The 12,131-nt window shown below is 37.1% G+C and overlaps 1 protein-coding gene across 2 annotated transcripts in view; it reads right to left on the bottom strand.

The window, feature by feature from the left end:
• NBAS (NBAS subunit of NRZ tethering complex) overlaps nucleotides 1-12,131 on the bottom strand; it is a 191,676-nt gene that overhangs the window by 4,936 nt on the left and 174,609 nt on the right. For both annotated transcript variants that reach the window (XM_030037298.2, XM_030037299.2), the window contains one exon: nucleotides 6,030-6,158. In XM_030037298.2, coding sequence (XP_029893158.1) covers nucleotides 6,030-6,158 — 129 coding nt within the window. The remainder of the gene's footprint in view (nucleotides 1-6,029; nucleotides 6,159-12,131) is intronic.

The raw sequence follows: 12,131 nt of genomic DNA, 5'->3' as shown, positions 1-12,131 counted from the left end.
TTGAAAAGTATTAATTCAAAACAATCTTCAGGGTTATTTTTGTTTACCAATGATTTCAATCATATTTAAAATGTTTAAATTAGCACAGACTGCCTGCAAGTACATAATTCTGGCATACATACCAAATATTAGGCTACAGTAGACACAGACTCTCTAAATGAACTACGTTTTCTTTTTCAAAATCACTCTTTTGACAAGTTTAACCAAGAGAGTAAAACCCGATTAAGACAATTACTAAAAAGCAACCTTACCATCCCAGTGTTAAAAAGCTGCTGCTTCTCGGAAGACAGCAGAGGTAGGATCTTATTGGTGAGTCACTTCTGATCTGCCTGCACACGCAGAGCCCTTGCTATCCCAAGATCCTAACTGAGCCTTAGAACACTGGTTCCAGCAAAGTTTATCGCTGATCCCAGAAACACTGTTCCAGTGATACGGGATGCAGCTGACTGCAGTTTAAGCAAGTCTCAGAGGTGCAGGTATCTTCTGCAAATTAACACACAACCACTTTCCATATTGTGTGAACATGTGAATAAACTATAAGCCACAATAATGACACACTCAGAGTATATACGGTGGAGAAAAATCATTATGCCTATCTAGACTCCCATGCTAAGGGTGCTGAATTTTTCATCAGTGTAGTATCTGTTACTTCTGGAAGGCTTAAATAGGAGCAGCTTTACTTTTCCATATCCATCTCTCCTTCAGTATGATTTGACAGTACAGATTTAGTGTGGTGCTGACACACAATGCGCACGTGTACAAGAACTAATGGGGATAATTACGTTAAGGAGAGGAACTCCTGACTTTTTTTTCCTTGACTTACATACCTATTTAGGTATTGGCTGAAATCTGCTTTCAAGATGTAGGCATTTAAGTGGTATCTCTGATGACTAGCTCGCTCCTTTAGACTGTGATGATCAATATCTTTCCCTGCTAGAGACATACATATTCATCTAGAAAGTGAGACAGCATAGAAACAGAACTGCAACAGATGCACTCATTTCCACTGAAGCAGTGCTACAGCACTCTGCTTCAAACAGGGCTTGTGCATTTTATCAAATGTCTCTTAAATGCAGAATTTATAAATGGATCTGCATCTACAGATGGAAAGCCAGGTCTCAGCAAGGTTTCTGTCAACAGAAGTGAGGACCTGCTTGCACTCTGCCTCCATAAGTCCTAAACTCTTTCTGCACATCTTCAGCAAGATGAGGAGGAGCCTTATCCCAGACCACTAAGTGCTGCTCTTAGGGAGTGTGGGGGGGGTTCAAGCAGTTTCCCTGTACAACCTGTATTCACCCCTACGCTAACTGCTGTATTTCTGAATCAGAATGACAGTTTGCGTCTTACGCTGAACTCGGTGCTGTCAGTGCATAACTATTAAGCATGCCTGCCTGGGGCTTTGCCATCAGCACACAGACGTTCCAAACCGCAAATGGGCTCAGGCTTGAGGCACCCAGCTCTACCAAGGCAGCAGGTGCCCTGGGCATGCAGAGCCAGGCAGCCTGCAAAATTTTTAAGAAAGCTTGTGTGTGAAATAGGTGGGTGAAGATCAGCTTTGCCACAGGTGGCAGCTCTTCTCATGTACTCAGAGGAGGAATTTGAGACATCTAGAAGGCTTTACTGATAAACCACTGAGGCCTCCACAACTTCATGCGACCATGAATGCAAGAATTTTGTGGATCTGCTCCCCAAGACCAAGGGCACGTATCAGCATCCAGTATTTCCTCTGGTTGCTAATACAGCCTACGTGGACATTGTACCTATACTTGCTATGATGCAGTGTACCGGGGGGGGAAGGGGGGGATAAAAAAAAAACCCCTCTCTTCTGCACTGAGAATTTCAGAAAAGCAAGAGCAGGTCAGGCATTACCTTTTGCCTAAGGGGCAAGTCAGGGTCTGCGCAGTTCCTCATCAGCATTGTTTGTGCAGGTGTCTAGAGGTTCTGGTATTAGCAATAGGCAGTATTTCATCCACAACTTATGCATTATGAAACATGGATACTAATGGAAAGTTAAGAGCTGCTGATGGCGTAATAGCAGAAAAGAACTAAACCTGTTATTTCCCAGAGTATTAGCTCTTCACTACTACTGGAGGTAAAAATGCTTTTCATTTTACTCCTCATTGGAGTCTATAGCTATAGGACAAATAAATAAGGGGAGAAGAGATATATAGATATAGATATAGATATAGATATATATAAAACAACCTAGAAAAATAAACTAGAGAAAGATATTTTACCATAATCACCATTAGCTTATATACACATAATTTACCAAGATTTCTTTTAAAGGTAAGCCACATCAAGTGACTAGCCATAAATGGCATATGACACTGGAGAACACTGGAAATTCCACCATTTCACACATTCTTTGATTTTTCATATTACATTTTTCAATAAATCATGTTGCAAAGGTAGTCTCAGTAGTTCATCATCGAAAGTTTAGTATGCAAACGGAGCTAAGGTTTTATTTTAGATTAACTAAAACCATTTTCTAGTTCTAGTTTCTATTAAAGCCTTGATTGGAGAAGTATTTGCACTGCTTATATTAACTCCCATTTGTTAGCTGTTTTAACAGTTTAACTACCAACAAGTAACAGAATATTTAATTGTTCTGTCAGAAGTATAAAACCCAGTCTTAATCTTTGAAAGATATCCAAGTGAACATACAACACTGAAACCCTTCTCAAAAACAATCTGACTCTTAAGGGCAAAATCTGAGCCCTATTGTCAGTAATAGCCTTATTTAGGTAAACTGCTTTTAAAAATTATTCACACACTACACAACACAGAGGAAAAATAGTTATTTCTGTTATCCAAAAAAAGACAAGTGGCAGTTTATAAAAAGATACACAATAAAAAGAGAGGTCTGCAATTTCAAAAAAGCTTACACAAAATCTTGGTTGTTTTATTACAGGCAAAAGCTATACAATTCCTAGTATCAGCACTTCAGCATCATCCTTAACTGTAAACATCCATAAAGCTGTCAGCAACATACAACAAATGGCTAACTAATACATCGTATCAGCAAGCAAGTGCTGTATTTTTCTCACAAGCATGTTTGTGAGCTGTGTTAGCACTATGTCAGGGAATCAATAGCTATGATTTCCCTTTGCCAGATGTTATTTGTCCTTTTCCTATTTAATGTAAGCAGAAATGGGCTTCCTATGAAAAATTCATTAAGAATTCTACAAAAAGCATTAACAGTCCGAATACTGTTTTTAAAAAGTAAAAGGTATGCATACAAAATTATACTGAATAAACAACATTGACATAGCTAAGCAATATATGCACTTTTAGTACAGCACCAACTAATGTAGTCATGAGATGCATATAAAACAAAGAGTAAGAGATACTTTCCTGAACAATATAAGAACAACTTTTAAATTTAGCATTGCACTCTTCTGTACTAGTTGCTTTTCTAAACCGGCAGTGGAATGTCATATTCAAGGTACTGGCTAAGCTCTATGCCTGATGTAATGAAGTCAATAGTTAAATTTTCATTGACTTAAGACGAAACTTTGACCAAAGCTAAATGCTTTGAAAATTCTAGGTTATCCAGCACTCTTACAGAACTACATGCTCAAATTAATACCGAATTTCAAAGGAAAAACTAGAAACAACTTATCAAGCAGTGTCCTGCATAAGAAGGCCAAAAAGGGTTATTATTTTAGGCATGCACAAGTGTACAAAGTGCTTTATATTAGTAAGAAGATAACATGGTTCCTGGTCCTAAAACTCCAATATAACGTAATCAACCTAGAGTGTAGAAAATTGAAAGCCATAGCACACTAGAAAGAAAAGGCCAGTTAAAAAAGTAATACAATTAGTAACCATTCAGAAAATGCTACTGCACAGCATTATGCTTTAAAAATAGTTAAATAAAATGTACTCGGACACAAATTCCTGCTGGCAAGCTTCAGAGCTAGTCACTTACATAGCAGCTTTCATCTGTTAACAAAAAAGTCAATTTTAAAAGGTTAACAAGAACATATAGATGAGAAAGTGCATGCATATATCAGACGCCCGCTTGCTTTTCAATGAGATCATCTTGTTTAAAACCAGTTACAAAAAAGCTTTGCTTTGCAGACACAAAATTTAAAATTGCAGGTGGTAAAAGAAAACTATCAATATACTAAAGAGAATCTACTATTGTTTTGGTGGTTAATATTTATAAAATTAAGTTTTGTGGAAAATTCAGAAAATTTGTGGTTGATTTGTATAAAGAAAAGGGAATAGGAACACCTTCATAAAAACCCGTGGTTCTTTCTTAGAATGCCAAACTGAACTAGGAAATACTCCAAATTCATACTGGATGCTAACTATGACACTGGAATTTTGATACAAGCAGATGCGTATTACATGTAATACATCCCGCCACCTTCCATGCTACCATTTAAAATGTTCGTAGAGAACAGGTTAAAAAAACTGGTGCTTCTTCCATTTTGGTAACTATGTCCTTTCGAGGGAAAATTAGCAAGATCTGAGATGGAGCCTATGCTTCCAGATCTATTGCTTCTCTGACTGGTCTTCACTGCTGTGTTCTGGAAAGAAGATAAATCCTTTCTCAAGCTATCCAATGGATGCAAAAAGAGAAAGCCTCTGGAATACAATGTGCAGAATAAGAAGGAAAGACACAGCACAAGAGCAGGAATGAGCGAGGAGGGGAGACTTAAGGGAGAATCTTGGGAAGGGCAGGATGCAGAATATCTTTCACAGGGAACAGAGGATGGGGTGAAAGTAGGGGATAGGATTGCACCATTTGTTGCAACCAAGGAATCTCAAAAATTTGTGGCAATTAATATAACTAGAGAAGAGGGCCTGCCCCAGAAAGCTCCTGCAGAAACAGGGGAATGTTTGCCTACTTTGTGTGTCTCAGAAAAGAGTTACAATTTCAATCTGAATTCCTACAAATCACATTTTTAAAATATTTTGTGTTTTGGGGATGCTTATTTTAAAAAGATACACACAGTTCCATTTCTGTTTCCATATGGGCAGTTTCAATTTGAAGTATCGTATAGGAAATTTACCATCAATTATTATTTTATATTGTAATACACAACCAAGAGCTCCCTAAGATACGGTGCAGAATTTGAAAATATTAGAGATGAGGTTTTCCTACCTAAATACTGTAATTCTGGAAATGTTCAATGCAGTTCATTCAGCCAGACAGGAAAGCCATTCCCTTTCATATAAAGGTCTGAGACAATGCCTCCCTTCTCTTTTGTGGTAGGGTGCTAGATCATAGATGATAGCTAACATAAAATCCAAGAAAGCCAGGTTGTACATGCACAAGTTCAATTAAGAGCTCCAAGAAGTTTTAAAGCCAGCACAGTTTTCAGAAAAAAATGGTAAAAGATAATATAATGCTTTTGTCTAGGAGACTAGCTTTCATCTTTTTAGGAGTTCCTTCTTAACTGAAAAGCACATACACAGGAAAGAGAGAGTAATGTAACTTTATATAACAATTGAAAAATATACAGTAATGTCTTTCAGTTCTTGTCCAAAGAAAAAAAGACAGTATTTAGGGTTTTTTTTCCAGAAACTTCGCTGCAGTATTGAATAAAACCTGTTCAGAATTGCATGAAAGTCCCCAAACATACCATCTTGCATTTTAGCCTTTCTACAACAAAACCAGTGATGTAACAGTTCTCCATGTGTATATAAACAGACTGCCAAGTTTGTCAGAAACAAGCTAACTCATCTGATGTACTGTTATCACTTAAAAAAACCCCAAAGTGCTAGAGTATGAGCAGAGAAATAACAATCTACTTGATATAACCGAGTAGTTTCTGTTCCACCACACTGACTTAAAATAGCATACTAGATAATTTAAAGAAAGTGCTGAGTTTTAATCACCTCAAGTATATATAAAAGATCTTACTAGCTGTGTGTTACTGCTCACTGTGGACGCAATAGCTGTGGAAAATGTTAATAATAAGGGTCTCAATAGTCTCTGCTTAATATATGAAGATAAAAGAGCTAATTTATTACCTCAAACTCTGAAAGGTGGTTAATTCAACTGCTCATACCTTAGCAACAGCTGTTATCTGCTCCAGTGCCACAGCGTGAAGATCTTGATCTTTGCTTTCTACCAGCAGTTTCAGGGACGGCAGCAGGAGGGACTGGTTAAGCAGCAGGAAACATAATTCTTTTATACACTGAAAATAAAAGTAAACTCATTCGGTGAGATCTCTGGAGATACTAACATCATCATTCACACTAAAATTTATGAAAATTCTACGTCAAATGCAAAATGAAAACCCAAGTTCCACAACAAATGAACTCCCTGTTGGAAATAACTCTTCAGAAACTTGAAAGGACACATTTTAAAAAAAATGCAAAATACAGGGTTGTAAGTGCAACGTTTGTTATATTAAGACAAGACAGGTACTGAATCACCATTGCAACCTGGAGTTTTACTGAAAGAACAACAGAGCAATCACAGCTCTCTGTGGGACTAATATATTTGTGCTTACTGAAATAGTGCAAAGCATAGGAAGAAACTTAACAGGCACCTGTGACATTTCCATAACTCAATTATGCAATCATAAAAGTAGAACAAAATCAACATGAAATAACAGTACCAGAGTTGAACATCATAAAGTTCTGTTGCAAAATCTTTCCAAATTTTATATAATTTTTATACACTATTAAAGTTTAGCAAATTAACTTTCTCCCATTCATCTAATTTCTCATATTTTATAATATAGCACAAATTCAGCATCATAAATCTCTGCAAGAAAAAACTGGCGAGACAAGTATCTTTAAAAAAAGCCAAACAAACAAAAAACCAAAAAAAAAACCCCCCAACAAACCTACTGTGCATTTCCAAATCTTTACCTTGGCCTTTAGTTAAAACAAACAAACAAAACAACCTACATGTAACTTGTGGGTTTTTTTTCCCCCCTCAACATTGCAGTGATTTATTCATTTATACATCAAAAAGTATTTCAACAAACAAATGATGTTATAAACCAAATTATAACTTCCTTTTCCCTTTTTGTAACTTCCAAGAATTTGGGTCATTTGTCACAACCAATTCCCAGTGAGGCTCATCAGGGATATTCCAGGACAGCTCACACTAAGTGCTCTGTATATTGTATGATAGTCACCTTGAAAATGGTATCCAACTCTTAGAGGTGCTCTCTGTTTCACTCCAACATCTAGAGAGCAATTGTTGAAGGAGCTCATTAGCTAAATATTAAACTTAGAGAGAACAACTCATATTTTTTACATCTTTTGCAGTTTAATGACAGGTGTAACAATCTGACGACCAAGATGCAACCACACTTCTAGCAGCATGGTTTTAGTAGCTGTGACCCTAAAAGCCTAAAAATTATTTGAAGATGAAGAGATGTTAAATACTCCAACTGTAATGTTCTGCAGATACCTGGCCTTGCTTGGCACAGGGAGCTCTCTGGCTGCACGGTGCTCAGTCTTTTCTGAATTTATACGTTCAAGAAACACTGCCTAGAAGGTTATATTCCATCACACTGAGCTCTGAGGCACTGAGGCAAGGCTTGTTCTCTTACCCAGACTTGTTCCTTTAAACTTGTATCCTGTACTGCTACTGATTGTTGAAGTTTTCAGTGAAGGATTTGATATAGATCAAGGAATAAGAATATTAAATAAATACATTAACCTTTGTCTGATCAGTCATATGCTTATTCAACTTCTGATAATTTCATATTCCATTTTACTTCTTTTGAGCAGTATACCTAACCATTCCAGCAAACTTACTAAATGCGAAGTTAGAGATCCACTCTACACGTCTCCTTTTCTTGAAAACATGTATCCACAGCAATAAATACAACTTATGTTCAGAACAATAAATTCTGAGAGTCAGAAGATGCATAACCTGAACAAACCAGCAATTTTACCATGCTTGGTAACTGTTTCTGTCTGAAAGCCTCTCAAAACCAACCGGAGAAGCAGTGCCATAAGAAATAACCTATAACTATAAAAAAGCTCTCTAAAAGAATGGCAAATCACATTTTAGGGTTGTGGGAGGAAGAAAAGGAAACTAAGCAAATTGTAAAATGTAACTACATACTGTACATTCTTAAAGCAACAAGGCAGGGAGAGAAAAGCTGCAGATGTTACATCAGAGTTTGCTGTCTCAATGAGCTGCTTTAAAGAAAAATTAAATCTCTCGGCAAGTAAACACAATAATACAGATATTAACATTGCTGTTCAAAGCAATAACATTTAACTCAGATGATATGCCAGCATTTTGTTTTCTTCTTAGCTGCTTCACAATTATACTCTAGTACTGGTTACACATTCTAATGGGACACGTTCTAACACAGTCTGCCTTGTTCATCACAGAGGCATAAAGGCCTACACATAAGGAAACACATGCTTAGCTATCCAATTAACTTCTTTAACAGCTTAGCCGTCCAATTAACTTTATCTTACAGTAACAGATTCTGAAGCCAAAGGTCATTAGATTTCAGGTAGGTACCAGTCAGATGACTTGAGTAATTTTGTGCCGGATGATAACATGTCTAGCAGACATATCCAGTCTTACCAACAAAAATGTTTGAGTATAGAGAATCCGTCATCTCTCTTGAAGGAGAAATATACGTTCCAATAATTAATTTTACTTACTGTCAAAATATCATTCCTTATGCTAAAATTTGAAATGGTATAAATTAAACTCAATTGGTTCTTGTTATGCCTTTCTTTGTAAATCAAGAGAGATTTTTATTAGCTTTTGTTCCATCTAAAAATATCTGCAGAATACAATCAATCACCTCTCGATCTCTGATAAGATAATATACTCCTTCAGTCTTCCAAGTATTTTCATCAGTGCACTAATTTTTGTGGGTTCTCTCTTTTGCCCCTCATTTTTCAGTGTCCTCTTAAAATGCAGCTATACTAACAGGGTGTTTTATTTTAATGCCAGTCTCGCTAGCGGTTTATGCAGAAGGGTACTTCCTATCCACTCTTCTTCATATCTCTTATAAGGTATGACTGCACTGCCTCTGTTTTCCTTATGACACTACATTGTGATTAATGACATACCGATAGGAAAAACAGTAACAAAAAGCCAAGAAAAACAAAGTATTAAATACCCAATTCTTATTAAAAGATCGCAGGCAAATGAACAGCTAACAGTTGACAACAACAATGGGTGAGAGCTCAGCATTGAAAATTCACACTAGAATAAAAAAAGAAGTTTCTGGGGCTGAAGAATTCACCCCCAAACACCTAAAGAAATAATAAATCAGGTTAAGAGACATCGCCCTTGAGAGCATGACAGGTTACAAAAGACTGGAAAAGAGAAATACAGTCTTTCAGGCATGGAAGAAAGCAGGCACGCAAGGGGAAAATTGTAGACCTATCAGACTCTCCCAGTTCATGAAAACCACCAAAACATAAAATGAAAAACCAAACAAAAAAATTTGCATGGAAATATGTTCCCACAGGGCCCTGCAACAGGTTCTGTAGTTAGGAATAAGGCCATCACTATGGCATATTTTGACTTCAGCGAGACTTTGAAGATGTCACATGAAACAGTCACTGTCCTCTGCACCAGGGAAGTAAGGTGTAGGATAGTGTGGTCCGACTTGCAAACACTTGCAGTGGCCTCCATCCCTTTTTCCACAGGAAGGGACTTGACAACTTGCCAAGCACAGAAGCCTGTCCAAAGAGTACAAATACCTCCTCGTATCTCTGCCCAAAGTGACTGCACTGCTGCTCCGGACAGGAATTGGAAATCCAACCCTAAGCAGCAAGCCACCACCCACAGTGCTTCTCAGAGCAACACAAGGGGCTTGCTTTTCTGCAGTAAGCACTCGAAAGCGTTTGAGTGTCTGCCTGCCTGCAGTGAGAGGCTGTGCTTAGAGAACGTATGATGTTACCTGCGAGAGGGACAAGGGAAGTCCTAATTCAAAATCTGGATTACCATGATGTAGTTGAAACTTTTGTAAGATCACTTTTGTCTTCTATCTAGTTATGCAGCTACCGATGGTTCGCTGTGACACCAGTGAGGCATATAAACCACATTTCACAGGAGTCTGTTTTGGGTCCAGTATTATTCAGTATTTTCATGGATGGCTTGAAGGGCTGGATAATGAGTACAAACAGTATTGTGCCTGGAGAGGCTGAAAGCAGACCGAAGGGCAGCATTTAAATTCAAAATTATCTGAACAAAATGATCAGAGACAACTGTGAATGAAGAAAAACACACAACGTAAACTCATATATAAAAACCAGGGACAGCTAGCTACAAAAAAATAGAAAAAAGGAGACCAACTGGCTGCTATATTATTCTAGGAGATAAGCATCTTACGGCCACTAGGACCACAGGGTGATAACGGATAAGAGACTAGATGCATTCTCCCGTTTAGGTGTTTATGTTAACTGACACATGACCCATAGGTTGATAGAAAAACATGAGATATTCAGAGGAGTCACACTAACAATTACTGCGGGGAGAAGGATTTGCCCCTTTCTAAAGAGATTAATCAGGCAGTGCAGATGTCAGGCAATCCAAACATGTGCCTTCCAAGCAAATAAAACAATGCTTATTTCAACTAAGAGGAATGGAAAAATCTATCCACTGAATAATGTAAAAAATAAAAAAAACCAATAAACACACATACACAGATACAAAGATTAAAGCTATGCAACTCTCCACGTGACATTAAAAAAGAACTTGGCTGTAAAAAAACAGAAAGACCAGCAGGAGGTAGAATAAAGGAAGAGAGAAACCTTTCTCATTACATCTGAAGGAACAGTTTTTCTAACTTCCAGACCATCATGACTTGAAGTTAAATGTTTTTTCCATTACAATCTTTGGTCTTCAGAATGGCAAATGTTATTCATGGAGACAAATTGATCTCTCAGTTTTTAGAAGTCCATCATTCTAGATCTGTCTTCTTAATCAGTGTATTCATTGAAATGTAAAGTCATCTAAACAGGTTAATTGTCAGTAATCAGATTTTCATCTTATTCAGCCATGCGATCTCAACTCTCTAATTTGTGCACTTAAGCACTGTAGCTGTGCATACAAATAAGTTACTTAAATTTATCCACGTCATTCCCCCTCTTCCCAAGTAGAGACTTAAAGCAATACAGCCTGTGTTTGTAAGTAACTGTACAATTACACATTTTACTGCAACTCCTGTTGCTGTACAGCCTTCTAGTCATAAGAAAAAAAAAAAAAGGCATTTTACATCAGTAAAGCTATTTTATGCTTGAGGACCAGAATATCTTCATACTGTACCTGTACATTCATACCTACATGGAGGGCTCCTCCAACATCCTGTACCATTAAAAAAGGAAGGCACCTCCAACCAAAACTGCCAATCAATACCAAAACTGTTTGCAAATAAGGACTTGTTATGGAGTCTAAGAAAAAGTTTAGTCAATTAAAAGAAGTGAGCAAATCATGATCCATTCTTGAACAGAGCTCTTGGTGAACCAACTGCTGTATGACAGTGACCCTCAGTGGGATTTGTCTTTCTGGATCACCAAGGTGAGATAGAAAATTCTACTTTGACAAAGTTTGACTACTCCTATGCACGAATAAGATCATGAGTTTACAAGCTATGATGCACCATTCAACACCTTATAGAGGAAAGCTACATATAATTATGCCAGTCCCAGGGATACAGAGACCTACCTTCCACCAAAAATTTTTGGTGGGATGAATAAATTAATAAATGTATTTATTATTTCAGCTTACTGACACCTTCTGGAATCATATTTTACACAGATTTTGAACTTGACTCAAATCAGTCTGTTGGACTATTTAAAAAAACCATACACCCACCTGTCTGTATTTTAAACAGAATGTGTTGTTTCTATTCTGCTTCTAGTCTTAAGATCAGCTGTATTCCATAACAGACTGTGATTGCATGAAGATGATTGTAAGGGATTAATCAGCTTACTAAAAATATGCACATGATCACTCTGAAGTTGTGTGAAGTTTATTTAGCATTTCTCCAATCTGTCTTCATTAATATACAATGTTTATGTACAAAACACTTCAAAAATTTTACACTTAAGAGATGCTTGTATTGAAGTATGCATACATAGTTAAGGAAGACGGAACACCATGATTATTACAAAGCAATTACTTGTATATTAGGTTTTTTCAATCACCTACACATTTTGCAAGG

The sequence above is a fragment of the Aquila chrysaetos genome, chromosome 15 (genome assembly GCF_900496995.4).
Source record: "Aquila chrysaetos chrysaetos chromosome 15, bAquChr1.4, whole genome shotgun sequence".
NCBI lineage: Eukaryota > Metazoa > Chordata > Aves > Accipitriformes > Accipitridae > Aquila > Aquila chrysaetos.
Note: the sequence above shows the minus strand (reverse complement) of the source record. Positions and strands in the feature narration are given on the sequence as shown.